At 33.9% G+C, this 16,356-nt stretch overlaps 2 protein-coding genes across 2 annotated transcripts in view; one reads left to right on the top strand and one right to left on the bottom strand.

The window, feature by feature from the left end:
* The first annotated feature begins 338 nt into the window (after positions 1-338).
* LOC145807604 (J domain-containing protein spf31-like) lies at positions 339-12,686 on the top strand. Its single transcript, XM_082906083.1, has 9 exons — positions 339-660; positions 4,580-4,670; positions 4,773-4,833; positions 6,637-6,714; positions 7,181-7,254; positions 8,718-8,831; positions 8,916-9,023; positions 12,195-12,233; positions 12,376-12,686. Exons 1-9 carry the CDS (start codon positions 569-571, stop codon positions 12,460-12,462), a joined length of 744 nt encoding a protein of 247 aa, XP_082762209.1. The 5' UTR covers positions 339-568; the 3' UTR covers positions 12,463-12,686.
* Positions 12,687-13,406: 720 nt separating this feature from the next.
* LOC145807603 (serine/threonine-protein phosphatase BSL3) overlaps positions 13,407-16,356 on the bottom strand; it is a 21,969-nt gene continuing 19,019 nt past the window's right edge. The window contains exons 15-21 of the mRNA XM_082906082.1: positions 16,286-16,356; positions 16,094-16,192; positions 15,811-16,010; positions 15,613-15,688; positions 14,684-14,819; positions 14,461-14,600; positions 13,407-14,145 (exon numbers count right to left, since the gene is read on the bottom strand). The exon at positions 16,286-16,356 is cut by the window's right edge and continues 14 nt beyond it. Coding sequence (XP_082762208.1) covers positions 14,059-14,145; positions 14,461-14,600; positions 14,684-14,819; positions 15,613-15,688; positions 15,811-16,010; positions 16,094-16,192; positions 16,286-16,356 — 809 coding nt within the window. The 3' untranslated portion in view covers positions 13,407-14,058. The remainder of the gene's footprint in view (positions 14,146-14,460; positions 14,601-14,683; positions 14,820-15,612; positions 15,689-15,810; positions 16,011-16,093; positions 16,193-16,285) is intronic.

Raw genomic sequence — 16,356 nt, 5'->3', positions numbered from 1 at the left:
TTTGATTAGAAGTTGGTTTTAGGAGTAATCTAAAAAAAACTTAAAACATGAAAGGTGAAAATGAAAAAAAAAACAAACAAACAATCAAACAAACTCTAAGGGACAAAGTGACAAAGTAATAAAATATAAAAGGGACAAAATATAATTTACTCAGGAAGAAGCTAGTTAATTTTCTAAAATGGAAAATTCCACTTTTCAACTAAAATTTTAGTGAAAATAGAATTATTTTTTATTTTTTTATAAATAAAAGTTAAAAATATTTAAAACCCATAAAAAAACACCCATAATTATATTTAAAATGATATATAATATCATATGTATCAACTTGCAACCCAACTCCCTAACCATATTATTGTGGGTGGGCTAAAATGAATAAAATTTGAGCCTTTAATCCGACCCGACCCATTAAGCCCGTTTGTTGGATCCTGTAACCGAGCTGCATATCTATTATAATCAGAGAGTATCGGAAGACGATGAGATATACATATAGATACAGACGGACCGCCATAACCGAGCTTCGATTGAATCCGTGGTAGAGAGAGAGAGAGAGAGAGAACAGAGGTAGACGATGGGTGAGAGTGCGACAATCGACGACGATTTGCTTCTCAAGAACTTCTTCGCCGAGGTCAGCGAAGTTGAGCGCGAGAACGAAGTCCACAGGTCTCTCTTCTCTTCTATCTCTCTCTAAAATTCCCTTTCTTTTTCTTCCAATTACTATATTTTTCTGCTTTCTGCCCATTTTTTATGCTGTTGATTTTGAACGATTAGGGTTTCTTCATATTTTTCTCGTTCGTGAATTGTTTCTTTCTTTAATTCACTACATATAGGAATAGGTGGGGTAAAGATTGATGTTGTATAGCTGAACAATGGTCAAGAATGGAGTATGTTGTTGATTTTTTTTTTTTCTTCAAGGTGGTGGTGGTGGAACTAATTTATTTATGCTGATCAATAGTGTATTATTAATGAACTGGATGAATTTAAGGAGTTGTTATTTATTTAGGGTGATTTGGATTAGGGAACTAGTATGAGAGTTACAATGATAGTATTGTAAGTGTATAGGTGTATTCAAATTATATGTAGATTTGTGAGATTTGACCCTAAGAATATCATTGGGGCATCAAATCTGTACAAAGTCGGTCAAATTCGTTTTATCTCTAGCTGTATCGTTAGTTTTTATCTTCTTTTTTTTGGGTGCATTGGAAGGGGGAGGGGAAGCGAGACCTATGACCTCCTAGTAAGATACACGGGTACTGATTACTATGCTTATCCCAATGGTTTGTATCATTGGATGTTAAACCAGTGACAAATTACATGTCTTAACATTGAGTACTCAATGCCTTGAATTAGCAAGGATGATGAGATTGTGGATGGTTTGCATGTTTGATAATGAAATTAATACTTTCAAGCTTAACGCATTTGGTGTGCATTTAACATGTAGCCACATACCACTTTAAATTTGAAAATTGATCGAAAATGGGTTTTAATTATAAGTCACGAAGTCAAAGAGTCTAGACTTATCGATGAATATTGATTACGTTGAAGTGGAAAATAGTTTTCATTTTCACTTTAAACAGCATATATATCTTAAAATTTTCAAATATAAATTTCAGTATTTAAATAATTCAGCTTCAGAATCCAGTACAAAAAAAAATAAAATTCAGCATCATCAAATAGCCTTTTGCCTTGACCCGTGCATGGGTAATAAAGATGACACTATGTTAAGAGATAGAAAGAACGATGAGTGAACAAATAGTGGTTGTTGTTTGAATCGAACATTATTTATGTGATATGGTATAAATGACCCAATATCTCTAGATTATTGGTTAGCATAGAAAGAATGATGAGTGAAAAAATGATGGTTGTTGTTTGAATCGAACATTATTTAGTGCAAGCTGGTTTAAATGAACCAATTTCCCTAGGTTATTGATTAATAGCTTGGATGGATTGTCTTATGTCACAATGGTTACCACCAAAGAAAAAAGTCTAGCATGGAGGAATGTATGGCTGTGGAATTGTTGAAAGCATGACTTTCTACATATCAAAACATGCACGATGGAGAAAGGAAAGGAAGAAAAAAGCACAAACCAACAAATGATATTAACTATGTCCGTGTCAACTTAGCAAGTGTTTGCCCAAGTGCTTGGGGTTGACTACATGAATCCATTTCCTCCAGTTGTTTTGATTCAAAATCATATCCTCTATTATAAAGTCCTTTATTGTCACCTTGTCACATGTTTTTCTTGGCATTCCTCTATTTCTTTTGCAGATTGGTGACCATTGTTTCAATGGTAAAACTTTGGCCTAATAACCTTAAGGTTATGGGTTCAAGTCATAGGGCAATCACTTTGTGTACTATGCCAAAAGTTAGGTGTGTATCCAATCTTTCCCCTCCCAAACACATTAATGTGTACTAATTGGGCGTTATTTTTTTTCCCTCTATTTCTTTTGCCACCCTCGTCATGGATCAAATCACTCCTCACATGCGCATTAACTAGTCTATGACTCACTTGTCCATGCCATCTCAAATTGGTTTTCCTCTTTTCTCTTCCGTTGATTCCATTTCTAACTTTCTCATAATGGATTCATTTCTTATTTTATCTTTTCTTTTGGCATCACCTATCCATCTCAACATTCTCATTTTAGTCCTCATTTTTCTAAACATGATTTTTTGAACCACCCAACATTACCATACCTCAAAGCAAGATCGTAGTCCTACAAAATATTCCTTCAACTTAATAGGAGTCCTACAATCACACAATACTCCTGATACACTTGTCCACTGCATCAATCCCGTTCTAATTATATATAGGCTACATTCTATTTAGTCTCTCCTTATCTATGTGTAATTGATCGAAGATATCGAAAATGGTCTTGCCATTAAATTCTACTCTACTTGTGTCTATATTTCTAGTTTTGCTAAGGTTAAGTACTATTTATTTTGTTGTAGCTCTACTAAACCTAAAGCATTTAAATTCTAAAATATCTCTTTTCAATTTAAACTTGTTTGGGGTGTCCTAAATAAGTGCATTTTTTGTCTTTTTGAACTAAAAAGTTGAGGAAAAAAAAATGGATGTTTGGGTTTAACTTTTTGTCTTTTTACGAAAAAATGTGTAATAAAAAATTGTATAAATAAAGTGTATAGTGGAAGAAATATGAGTGGTTGTACGGCTGGCCTGCTGCCCCAGCATGTCTTGCCCAGAAAATAATTGCCTCCTTTGAGGCAAAGTGTTTGGACAGTGATGGTCGGTCCGTGGGGCCACCATGGGTCCCATTTTAATAATCTGAACCGTTCAATATGTACAACTTGTCGAGTATTATATGCCTGTAAAAAATCACGTTAATTGAATATCGATAGCTATATGATCGAATTAGTTTTTTTCAACAGTTAACTATAACACCATTTGTTTTGTTTATACAAAACTGATTTGATCATATAGTTAACAATATCCGATCAATATGATTTTTTACAGGCATATATTACTCGACGAGTTGTACATATTGAACGGTTCGGATTATCAAAACGGAACTCTTAGTAGGCCCCCAAGGGTCCAACATTAGTATCAAACTTTGTACCTTTACCTATGTAATTTTTTTTTTTGGCCCAAAAAGTGTATAATGGCCTTCCTGCTTCACAAGTATGGCTGACAGTATCCATCAAACTTTTGTATTATAAAAATATATAAAATATTTTTTTAATATTTTTTATTTGCGAATAGTAATGACTTTTTTACTTTTTGTATAACTTTTTGGCGTTTTGGATTATTTTGGACTTGCCAAACCAGCCCTTAGTGTTTACTTTTTCTCTTGTTTCATCTACTAAAATTATATTGTCTGCAAACTACACACACTAGTGGATATCCCCTTGAATGTTTCTAGTAAATTCATCGATAACTAATGCAAAAAGATAAGAACTTAGTAAATGATCCTTGTAAAAACCAAGGATAGCAGTGCCTGTGTTCCTTTATTGAAAAGGATAGTTTGAACTGTTTTAATCCAATTCTACTTGTTAATCACCAAGCTTTGGTTTGTTGAAGTCTTTATCTGTGTACACCTATACTTGGAATGGTGGTTTAGGGTTTCCAACGCCAATTACAAAACTGAGATAAAGGTGAGGGGAGAATCTTCAAGATTCTGTTGAGCTTTCTTAGTATGAACCATTTCTCTACGTAAGTATACCCCACCCGAGACAATTTGTGTTTGGGAACACCCACCCATACAAGGTTGCAATATTTTTATTTTCACAAACATTGATTGCTTGAAAGGTATAGTTGAATTGGGGAAGGGAATCTAGACTATGATTTTTGGAAAAGGTACAGTGGCTTCAATAATATAATGTTTCAATATGATAATCTCATATCTCACTAACTTTGTTTGCTTGAGAAGTATAATTGGTTTGAGGAAGGAAGTCTAGACTATGATTTTTGGAAAACGTACACTGGTGTCACTAATATAATGTTCAATTTTTCAAAAAGACTTGACTTTTCTTCTAAACTATATCGAAATATGTTTGTTTTTTGTGTTCTTTCTTTGCTAGTTTATCTTGCCACAATTGATCAAGAAAAACTTTACAATTATGTAGGATCCTCTCATGCTTCAAGTTAAATGCATTCGAGTTTCTTAACCTACCATTTGATTCATCTCTGGAGGATGTGAAAAAACAATATCGTAAGGTAAAGCTTTCCTTGTTGAAGTGGATTTAAGTTTTTTGATAATTTGATGTCTTATTAGTTAGTGCTTCATTGACATGTTTCATATTACTTGTACATTTCTAGTTATCTTTGCTGGTTCATCCTGACAAATGCAAGCATCCACAAGCTAAGGAGGCATTTGCTGGTAAGTATATCTATGCTACATGTCTTGTTGTGTGAGAGGGAAAATTGAAATGTCATTCAAAGCCATTGGGCTGATGTTATGTCAAAAACATCTCTACACATAATGAGATTTAAATGTTAGCTTAACGGTCATGTTCGATAATTATAGTTATCTAGTAAGTCTGTCCAAATAACGAAGTTACAGTTTATATATATTTTTAAATTTTTTGTTCTTGTTTTAAGTTTTTTAATTTAATAGACACATCACATCTTGAAATTCCAAGCTCAGAAAGTTGGACGGCATTGTTTCTCATTGCTTTAATCTAACCCCTTTGTTAACCTTACTATTGGCGGTGTTTGGGAACAAATTTTTTAGGTTTTTTATTTTTTATTTTTTTCCACTAAAAGACAAATTGGTTACAAAACAAAAAAAAAAAAAAAATCCAAACAAAATATCACATCAAACCTCATAATCATTTCACTTTTTCTCTCACAAACATCACATCCAACCACAAAAAAACCCAACTATCTTTCCAAACACAAAAAAAATATTTCTCCAATAATATCCTATAACTAAAAAAACCTACAAAAAAACCCACTTCCCAAACACTCACACTATATATCATGTTTACCTGAACAATTAAATTTAGTGGTTTTGGAGAAATTTCTTTTATGTAGCCAAACTGGACCCATATGACCTATCATGACTACATCTACACGTAGTGTACATATTTCTACCTTGGTGGTTAGGGGAGCAGGCCCTTGCACTTTGTCTCTTGATTCATCATTTATGTTTCAATTTGTGAGGAGCCTCATTAGTCTAAGCACTCAAAGAAGGAGCTTTACAAGAAGCCTTGCCCCAACAAAGTGCACATGTTGTTGGTTAATAAAAACATGAGTTTTGATAGGCTGGACGACTGGGACTATAAGTAGTACAAAGCCTTTAAATGAAAAACGGAAGGATTTTTTAGCAAATTTTCACTTACAAGGAATCCCTAGTACCAAAGATTTTAAAGGCAAATGAGTAATTCGAGGCGTTTTACCCCTCATGAGGCGAGGCATAAGCCTTAAGGCGTCAAGGCATAAATATTTCAAATTTTACATTTTAATATCAAGTGAATAAATTAAATATTTTAAAATAGTGAAAATAAATAAATAAATACAAAGGTGTAAATACTTTTCTCCTTAAGGCATTAAACATTTCACTGCAAAAATTGAACTTTGCCTTTACTGAAAGTGAAATTGATATCCTTAGTTTTAGTGATTGAGCTTCTCACTTGATAATTAACTGTATTTTTTCTTGATTGGTCATTTACTTAATGTTTCCTTTAGAATATAGTTGCAAAATGGCATTCTTTTTTATTTTTTGCTTTTTTATGTTTAAACAATCTACTAGACTAAGTTTATCAAAAACCCAAGGCAGCCTCTTCATATGCATACTTCTCATATGCTTATACGCAAAAGGCATAAAAGGCGCACCTAAGGAGCATGTCTCAAACTGTTATGTGTAAGCCGTTGAGGTGTAAAGCTTAAAAATCAAAGCCTTGATATGTTTTACCTTAGCCTCGAGGCAAGGCGAGGTGAGCATTGAGGCGAGCCTCAATGAAGCCTATTAAACTTTGCCTAGTACACATCTATCCTAGAAATATGTTGAATTTTTAGCAAATTTTCATATGTGCTGATCCTTGTGGTCAAAATGGAAGTTGTAACTTCTAAGTAATATGTTGGAGTACACAGTCTGAATTCTGAATTGTATTTATACTTGTTTTTATTTTTTGATTCGACTTATGGTTTGGCTAACAATAGATTGTTGTCTTCTGAGCAGCATTAGCAAAAGCCCAACAATTGTTGCTTGAGCCACAAGAACGAGAGTATCTTCTTAACCAAGTTACTGCAGCAAAAGGTCTGTGCTTAGGCATCAATATCTTTAAGTTCCAGCTGGATCTTATTTGTTTGTTTGTTTTTTTTTTTTCTTTTTCCCCCTTGTTATTTAAAAACATTATTCTTTACTATCAATACACACATGTATTAGAAATTATTGGCTACTCCTCTGTTCTTGTTTTCATGTTGATCATGCAATTTGCTGAATTTTTATGTTTTCTTTCTTATTTGATAAATATTAGTCCTATTTTTTGTCCATGGCTGCCCTTTTTTGTAGCCTTGTATTAAATTTGTTGTAATTACTTTCTACTATATAGAACTAAAAATCATGGCTCATTACACTTTAACTTTGCAGAATGGAATAGTAATGTAAATTTGTGTGCGTTCATCTGATTCTTAGCATTACTGTTTCATATTTCTTTCCCTATTGGGTAATAGAAAACAATAGAAGCTAACTTTTTTTTTTTTTGGTTACATTTGAACTGCAGAAGAACTTAGAGCAAAGAGGAAGAAGCAGCTTAAGAAAGATAATGCTTCTAAGATAAAGTCATTAGTCGATGAGGTAATGTGAGGTTGCACTAGCATTTCTGTCCATGCTCTTTCTTGCCCCACAGCTGCTCGCCCCCTCTTTTTGTTTGATATGTATACTCTTCACTGGTGACAACCTTGCTGCATGCTTGCAACACTTCATCCTCGTATCATTGTTTATTAAATTTTTAGATTCCGATCTTGTGAAATCTGTGTTGTCAATCGCGCAGTTAATATGTAATATTTTTTAAGGTAAGGAAATAACTTATGGTAATTGAACAAAGGTTGATTTGCTCCTTTTTGGACTTGGGATCATGGTTTTTCTTAAAGCTGCAAGTGTTATACAAGTTTTTTCCATTGTTAACTAAACCGGAAGCTTCCTATGTCTGACCCCAATTTGAGCTTCCTATTAGAATTAGTATATTTACTTTTCATTGTTTTTCCATACAGCATGCAGAAAAGTTTTTGATAATCACAACAGTTCAGATAATCTGTGTTATTGTCCACATATTGAACCGCTTTTGTGTCTGATACCTTGTGGTCATACCAGGATGTGATAATCTTTCAATGTATAGAGATCATATTTTTTAATTTGTGGAGTGTTAAAAATTATGGTTTGAGGCCAACATCTTTCTAAGTGTTGCAGTAGAGAGTGGATTATTCAGGCCTAAAAATTGCGGACACTTATAAGAAGGTTTTGTGTTCATGTTAACAACACTTATCAAGAAAAAGTTTTCCGTGTCTAAAACAAGCACTCCTTGGACTCACCTGAACGTGTGTTAAACACCTTTGATATTTTTAGAACCTGACATGCTTTGGACACTTGGGAGACATAGGTGTCAATTGCACACATAAAATACAACACAAGTTTGAAGAGAATTACCTAAAATCTAATAACTAACATCAAACAATGTGGGTTTATACCTATCAATCTCATCTCTTTAGTCTTACTAAGTTTAAGAACTCTAATGCCTAAAACATCCAGTTTGTTTTTGAATTAAGCTTTTTCAAATAGATATTGGAACTTTGTGTCAACACTTCTTTTCCGATAATGTGAAATAATTTTATACTATTTGGGTATCTATAAAATAAAAACGTTCTTGTAATGTGAAAAACAAAGAAGTTATTATTATTTCTGTGTGTGCATATAAATATATCTTATTTATAATTGTGTTCCTGCCCTGTCATGTCTGGATCTTTTGACAATTGTTGTGTCGGTGTGTTTGTATCCTGTCATATCCCTGCTTTTAAAATTGCAACTCTGGTGAATGCATTACCACCCTTTTGCTCAATTAGATATTTTCGTGTGCGAAGTAGGATGGAGGAGGAAGAATCATTTCATTGTTGATTTATGTTGAATTTTCTTCAATAATGCATTTTTTTTTTTTTTTGTGCCTTGCTTTGCCTTTGGTGTAGAAGTTACTTTCCCATTTCTTATGCTTTTGGTGATGAGGCAAACAGCTTGCTGATTTGTATGACCTTTGAACTTTGATACAGGGAAAATATGAGCAAGATTATGAACGGTCTCAGGAATTTCAGCAGCAGCTGAAATTGAAGGTTCGTGAGATTTTGACAGATCAAGAATGGCGGAGGAGAAAAATGCGGATGAGGGTATGCTGGAAACCTTTTTTGTTGTTTTCTTCTGGTTTAACCATTAAAACTTTCATGTTCATCTGTCTTTTGGATATCGTGTAGATATCAGAAGAGGAAGGTAGACTGAAGAAGGATGAAGAAGAAGCACAGGAAATGTGGAAAAGAAAGCGCGAGCACGAGGAGCAGTGGGAAGGAACAAGAGAACAAAGGGTTTGTTTTCAAACTCACATTTTGATACCATCAATTTACAAATTTGCACATGCATTTTGCGTTCATTAACATTATAACCTAGGTACGATCATGCGTTGGTGCATGTCCTACATTAGTACTTCACTCATTTGACAGAGTCATTGTGATAGAGGGTTATGTGAAAATTTTCTACCGAGTTGCCAGTAAGTTCTTTACTTTCTTAGACTTGCTTGTTGGGTTCATGTCCAACAACACTCATGCCTTAGCTCCATGCACACACTGAGCTGCGTCCATGAATATACAAGTGGGTATGTGCCATATGAGCTTTTTATGACTTTCTATCATGCACATGGTTTCTTGTCTAGCCTTTTATTTGCAACAGGCATTGCCAAGGTGCTTGTCCCCAAAAGAAGAATTGTGGTAATGTGTACGTGTGATTTTCTTACATGCAAATTTACCCCATTTGAAATCTACAACTTTAGAGAGATTAATGATAGATGTTAAAGTGAATTGAGAAGATTTTGAGGATCTCTTAGTGTTGTTACATCAATGATGGTTTTGGGGTTTGACTTTCTAAAACTAATCTTGAGGTCAAACTGAGAAATACAAGTTCTTGATTCATCATCTCAACCAAGGGTTCAACCTCATAAAAATTTTAAAATAAACAAAGTTAAAGTTTTGTTAAGTATGCTATCCTGAAAAGAATTTGGGTGGTAGAAGGTTTATGGAAAGGATATCTTCTCAGACCTAACATTGAAACTCTTCAGGAGAAAGTCAATAGTTTGAGGTAATATCAGGTTAAATTTTACCTTTCATGACTATCTATTTTTTTTTTTTTTTTTAAACTTTTCATGGTTCAGTTAAGTAAGTTGTCCTCGGACTATACTTACATCTCGTAATGCTTTCCATAGTGTACTATGTGAAGGTCTGATGCTATGCTTCACTTGCTGGTTTGGGTTGTAATGAAGGTACTAGTTGTAAGGGATAGAGGGAACATTGGAATTGCCTGCCTCTGTTGAAGGTGGCATGTAGTCGGGACTTTGAGAAGCAAGTAATATTGGTAGTAACGTCCTTTAGGCTATTGGGTTTCTGGAGAGCAGCTTACAGATATGAAATGGAAGTAGGCTTTTAGGTTGAAACAACCCAAAAACGAGGTCTTTATGGATTGTGGGAATAGGGGAGCAGGGATGACATCTCGTAACGACAAATGGAATGCATAGATAAGGAGATTTCTTTTTAAAAAATAAAGAGAAGAAGAAGAAGATGAGGTTTCAAGTGCCTCTCGTTTTTGTTTTCTGTGGCAAATTGTTTATGGAAACTGTTTTCAAGAAAAATTTCAGAAATTACCACTTTTGTTTCTGAAAACACAAACACAAGCACAAACACAAACACAAACACAAACAAAAACAAAAACAAAAACAAAAATCAAAATAAACTTTTTGTAATTTACAAAAAATGAAATAGAAAACAAGTGAAAACGCAACCAAACATTCATTTCAATTTTAGGGTTGTTAGGTCCATTTTTAGAATATGCCTAGAGATAAAATATTATGGATTTTTGATAATTTTATAATTGGTGGGATTTGAACCAAGATTTCTTGCTATAAACTTCACAATTCGATGGTGTAATCATGTCCTTACATAAGAACTGGTATATAACATGTGCCAAATAGTTTATTTTTTCATATATACAATTGTTCAATATCATTTTTTTATAGTTTGTACTGAATCATACAATGATTCTCAAAACTAGAATTTTGATTCACAATATGATTCTCAATTTGATGACTCATGTTTCTACTTTCCAGCTAGCCTTTCTAGCTGGCGATGTGGTGCATGTTTTGAGATTTTTGGAATCATTTTAGCATGACCCTTTTCAGCTTACGATTCTAGCTCTTTTATTGACCCACTATTTAACTGTTAATATTAAAGAACTATTCAAAATTGTAGATATTAAAATATAAAATATATTTTATTATTGATGTATCCTCACGGTGCCTGTATTTTAGTTTTTTGGATTTTGATCTATGGCCCTATCCTCCACATCATATTGTACATATTTGTTTCTATGCTTCCTAGATTGTAGTTTCATTCAATAGTATGGCGTCTTTTTCAATATCATGTCAGATTGAAACATTCTGACATATAATGTGATCCTCACTGGTATAATTATTTATAGTCCATTGGATTTGGATCCAAACTTAGATTTTGGTGTATTTTATTAGAAAATGATGTGCCTGAGACAAATTGCTCCTATCATAACTTGTTAATTAGCTGTTCTTTAAATTTTTATAGTGTTTTGATATTTTAAGACGGTTTTTTTTTTTTTTTTAAATGATGATGGTAGTCATTTTTTGCTCTTGTGAAAAGATGTGATTATCATAGAACTAGTTATAACTGTTAGGATGATATTTTCAATTATTTAAATAATTAATTATATTATAATATGATTTTTATGGAATTAATATCGCATAATTTTATTTCATCGGTTAGCAACATTAGTTGTCTTGTCAATATGTTACTATTATTAATTTGAACCTTATATTATGATTGAGTAGTCTTAATTTTTCATCCTAATGACTTCACACGATTGAGAAATTTGAGATATCATGAAATGAAAGGATAATAAGGTATTTCCATTCGCATTCCTAAATTTGTTTATGGAAGAATAAGTTGGTGTTAGGGTGTAGTCTCCAAACCAAATTAAACTATAGGATGCGGTTTTCTTTTCTTTTTTTTTTTTTAGGAAACCAAACCAAATTAAATCGGAATCAAGTGAGGTTCGTTTCATGAACCCTTGTTTACCATTCTGCTTTGTCAAGGGTTGCATGCTTTTCCTTTTTTTTTTTTTGGTACATCTTATTAATTAATGATATGAATACGGACTTAATGGAAATTACTCTCTCTCTCTCTCTCTCTCTCTCTCTCTCTCTCTCACACAGACACACACAGACACTGCTGCCCTTGTTTCATTGTGTCTCCTGTTTTTATTTCTTTTGTTAATTTCTTTTTTTTAACAATTGTTTTGTAATCACTTTTTACTGGACCTGTGCTGGTGCTTATCTTAAAACCCGATTTTATTATTATTAGTTTGGTAACATGGAGTCATGCTTTTGCTAAAAAGATCACAAGTTCAAAGTTATGCAAACAAATATGATATTGACCTTTTTCTTTTATGACATGATATGATAGGTTTCCAGCTGGAGAGATTTCATGAAGGGTGGTAAGAAGGTGAGATAACTCAAATGATAAATCTCTTCCTTCTTTTTCATCTTAAAAGAATCCAGTCTAGTTGTATGAATAACGAATGTTACACTTTTAGCAGACACAAATGGGCTTTAAATTTTATATTTTGTTATTTGGTTTGGCACAGGTAAAGAAAGGAGAGATTCGACCCCCAAAGCTGAAGACAGAAGATCCTAACAAATCATATGTTCAGAGGCCTGTGAAGCGAGCTTAATAAATTTCAATTCAAGCGGTTTGGGCTTTTTGGTAATTTGTTACGGTTTCAACAAGGCAAGCTATGCTGAAATTTATGGCTTAATATATGTCATCTCTCTGTATTCAAAGCTCTGATTGTTTCCAAATCCTTTTAAGATACCTTATTTGAGTAAAGACGATTGACATAGTTTGTACATTGCATTCAACTAATAATTGCTTTTCAAGTAGGCACACTTAACGTCATTGAACGATTTCTTCGTTTTAATAGAGACAACTGAAAGTGTCAGATATAAAGGGTAGGCCTCAGAGCATGGATTTTGGACACTGTAGGGTCTAAAAATGATGAGATGTTTTTGGAGTTCTTGCGTAGGGTAGGGAATTAAATACTCTCTTGGCAGGCGGTAGGAAAAAAATTATTCTCTTAAGAAATGACTTAGACTAAGGAATTGTTTGGAATGTTCTAAATAAGTGTATTTTTTAATTTTTTATAAAAATGTGTAAAAAAAATAGAGAGGAGATGTTGATTGATATGATCCAAAAAAGATAAAAATCATAGACTTATTCGGTCTTCCCAAACAAGGCCTAATAATTGCTTACTATTCATAATTTGTCTTGTTATGGACATAAAATGACTCGCAAACTCGTTAGATATTTAGTGGGTTCAATCAAACTCAATTAGATATGTAGTGGGTTCAATCAGACCTCTTTGAATCCGATTTTGTTCCTTAATCATAGCCTAGCCTTGTGGAAAAATAATCATTGGACTGTCTTTAATCTAAACGGCTGAAGAATCCTTTGATTAAACACTAATCCCTAATTCATTTTTCACATTCTTAAAAAAGAAATTGCCACTTCATTCTTCTAGTTGTCAATGTATATATATACATTGACAAGGGAGCATTTTAACAGGATTAAAAAAACAAAAAAACAAAAAAAAATCATATACAGACGAAGTGAGATAAATTACAAAATAAAACCTCCCACATTTTACATTCTCAGGCCAAAAAAAGTTTATCTTCACACAAAAGTAATATATATTGTACAAAGCAAAAACACAAATTACACAAAAACGACGCCTCTAACTCTACATCAAGGCCCAATAAGATTTTACCCATTAATATATCTCACCAATCACATATGGGGACCTCCTGTCCTCTCAACCAAAAAGACAAAAAAAAAATAATGCAACCTAAAATTTTTTAAGAGAAGGAAAAAATAAGAAAAATACCCAGCAGTACTCATCCAAAAAAGAAGAGACAGCCAAGACTAAAACTTCTACCCTGCCTGTGACTCAAATGTACAAAGGGGTGGTAAACTTTTGGAGAACCCCCAAACTGCTTTTCAGCAATAGCAAATAAAGTAACACCTACCCTCCTCCGCCGGCAACTTGGTTTCTCGAACTCGCTGTCGTCATTTTCTGAAGGCCTCTCTCTATACCAATTATGTGCCAGATACCAAGCCAAACTCTCCAAAAGCCTTCATATCTCTCCAACAAGTTCGGGAAACTCTCGTCTTCCATATGGCATCATGCTCTCTCTATACATAACACCAGAAAAATCCCAGGTGATAATAGCATGAGTGTAGAACTGAGTATACAGATAGGGTGTGGAAGGATCTACTGAATCCAAGCAAGGGAACCCCGTTCATTAGCAACTTGAGGACGACCTCGAGTTGGCGTCGGCGGCCTATTTGCATTGAGTTCCTAATCCCAGAGCAATAAACAATTCAAGATCAATCCCACAACAATGTACACAAAAATCACAACAAAAAAAACGACTTCAGTGCAAATATATACATACACTCTAGACTGTATGCACACCCGATGGATGTGCATGAAAATCAACAATTGCACTGAAAATTTATCGAGACTTGAAACTCCAAATCAAAATCCTATAGTTATTTATAGATATACATGGGTAAGTTGGGAATGAAAAAAGGTGTGGCAGTTCACACCAAGAAAGGTGTGTCCTTTACATAATAGAATATATATATATACATATATTGAAAATAGCAGTACCTGCATCCACGTGTCTTCTATATGGTGTTCAGGAGATGCTTCTGGAGAAGAAAGTGCAGGTGGCAATGGATGAATAAGTTTTGGAACGACTACAAGATCTCTACCCAAAACTAAAATTGCACCTGCATTATTTGCAGTACCTACAGAAATGGGGGGAAAACAATGTTTAAATATATGCTAAATCACGAGCTATGCTAAGAATCTTTGTAGGCAAGGAACAAACCACAGTAATTGGTGGCTGAGAACAGAGTAATTAAATGCCCCTGAGCAAAACGCTCAAACCCATCCATAACGCATTCATGTGCACGTACAATCAATTGAAGATCATTGTTGTTGCAGAATTCCATCACCCGATCAGGCTGAGTCAGAAAACCACATCAGATAAGCAGTGACATGCAAAATGCTGTAGAAACTACCAGAACAATAAGCTGACAATTTTAAAAGTATTAACTGTAATATTTTGCCCAACTGAAAGGTCAAAAAATTTCAGGCCAGTTTAGATTTTACAGTTTCAAATAAGGACAAGGTTGAGTTTTAAGTATAGTATGCAATCAGTCCAATTTAGATTTTACAGTTTCAAATAAGGACGAGGTTGAGTTTTAAGTATAGTATGCAATCAACCCAACAATTTCAAAAGTATAACAGTAACATTTGGCTAAATTACAAGCTCAAAAAATTTCAGGCCTGGAGAATAGGAGGATCAGGCCAGTTCAGACTAATTTAGATTTTACAGCTTTAAATGAACTAATACAATCGCGTGTCCATTTTGGAACCTTGATAGGTGCTACCCATAATATTACCTATTTTCTTATCTTTATCCAAAAATGTACTCAACAAATGTTAATCATGTCTGCAATTCCAAGAAAGTTGAGGGAATATAAAAGGATAATTCATCTAAAAAGTGCGTTAATATGCTAAATGTGTTTTCACCTATTCCTCTCAGATTGTGAGAGGTGTGTTTGGGGACATCTTAAAAGTTTAGACTAGGTCTCTGTGTTCTCCCCATTGAGGGGCTGTGACCTGCCTGGTCGTGTCTCTGTGAGCCTGTAGGCTATGTCTTTTCTTCTTTTGGTAATCAAATACCTACCAACAAAAATAAGAAGAATTGAAGAAACATCTGAAATATGATGAAACACAAAACAGAATACACACCCCGAAGGTAACCAATCCAGGACCTCTAGCATTTGGTCGTAATCCTTCTACGCTGTCATTTTCCGTTGGGTCGGACCTAAAAAGATTTCATAAACTTATGTTAACTGACAAAAAAAATATCAATGCAAAAAGATTATTAAAAAAAAAAAGAAAAAGAAAAAAAGAGATAAAAGGTGGAGTCTATAGACATGCACTGACCACAACAAGTCCATGAGAACTATTGAGCCTGCTTCCATTGTAATCGGACGCTGGAGATTGTCAATCTGATCCACATGATTTATTGATCTGCCAATACCACCATGCATACAGATAATTTTTTTCTCAATTAAAGCAGCCAGAGGGAGCCAATTAAACAATCTATTTATCCGATGCCACGTCCAGATTCCATCTCTCTCACCCTGTTCAGCATGTCAAGAAGTTAATAACTATGACTGGTAAAAGAAGAAAACAAAAACGTTTTAACATACAACTAATGTTTTACCATGCGCTCAATACACTCTATTCGAAAGCCAAAAAGGGCATTGATATCAGCAGCTTCATGATTCCCACGAATTAAATGTACATTGTGGGGATACTCAACCTGTAACATTCATCAAATGTCACAGAAACACAGCCCACATGTTTTAGTGACAGCTCTAAGATGATTAGACAGGCCAATTAATAGTATTTTCACCTTCAGAGCTAGAAGAAGTGAAATTGTTTCCAAGCTGTGCTGGCCCCGATCAACATAGTCTCCTAAGAAGA

The sequence above is a fragment of the Camellia sinensis genome, chromosome 14 (assembly GCF_055761805.1).
Source record: "Camellia sinensis isolate YWXY chromosome 14, ASM5576180v1, whole genome shotgun sequence".
Taxonomy (NCBI): domain Eukaryota; kingdom Viridiplantae; phylum Streptophyta; class Magnoliopsida; order Ericales; family Theaceae; genus Camellia; species Camellia sinensis.
This window is presented reverse-complemented; position numbering and strand designations above follow the sequence as displayed.

Coding starts and splice junctions, on each gene's coding strand:
- LOC145807604 (XM_082906083.1), top strand. CDS start 569: ATGGGTGAGAGTGCGACAATCGACGACGATTTGCTTCTCAAGAACTTC. Junction 661..4,579: donor CGCGAGAACGAAGTCCACAG/GTCTCTCTTCTC, acceptor ACAATTATGTAG/GATCCTCTCATGCTTCAAGT. Junction 12,234..12,375: donor TCATGAAGGGTGGTAAGAAG/GTGAGATAACTC, acceptor GGTTTGGCACAG/GTAAAGAAAGGAGAGATTCG.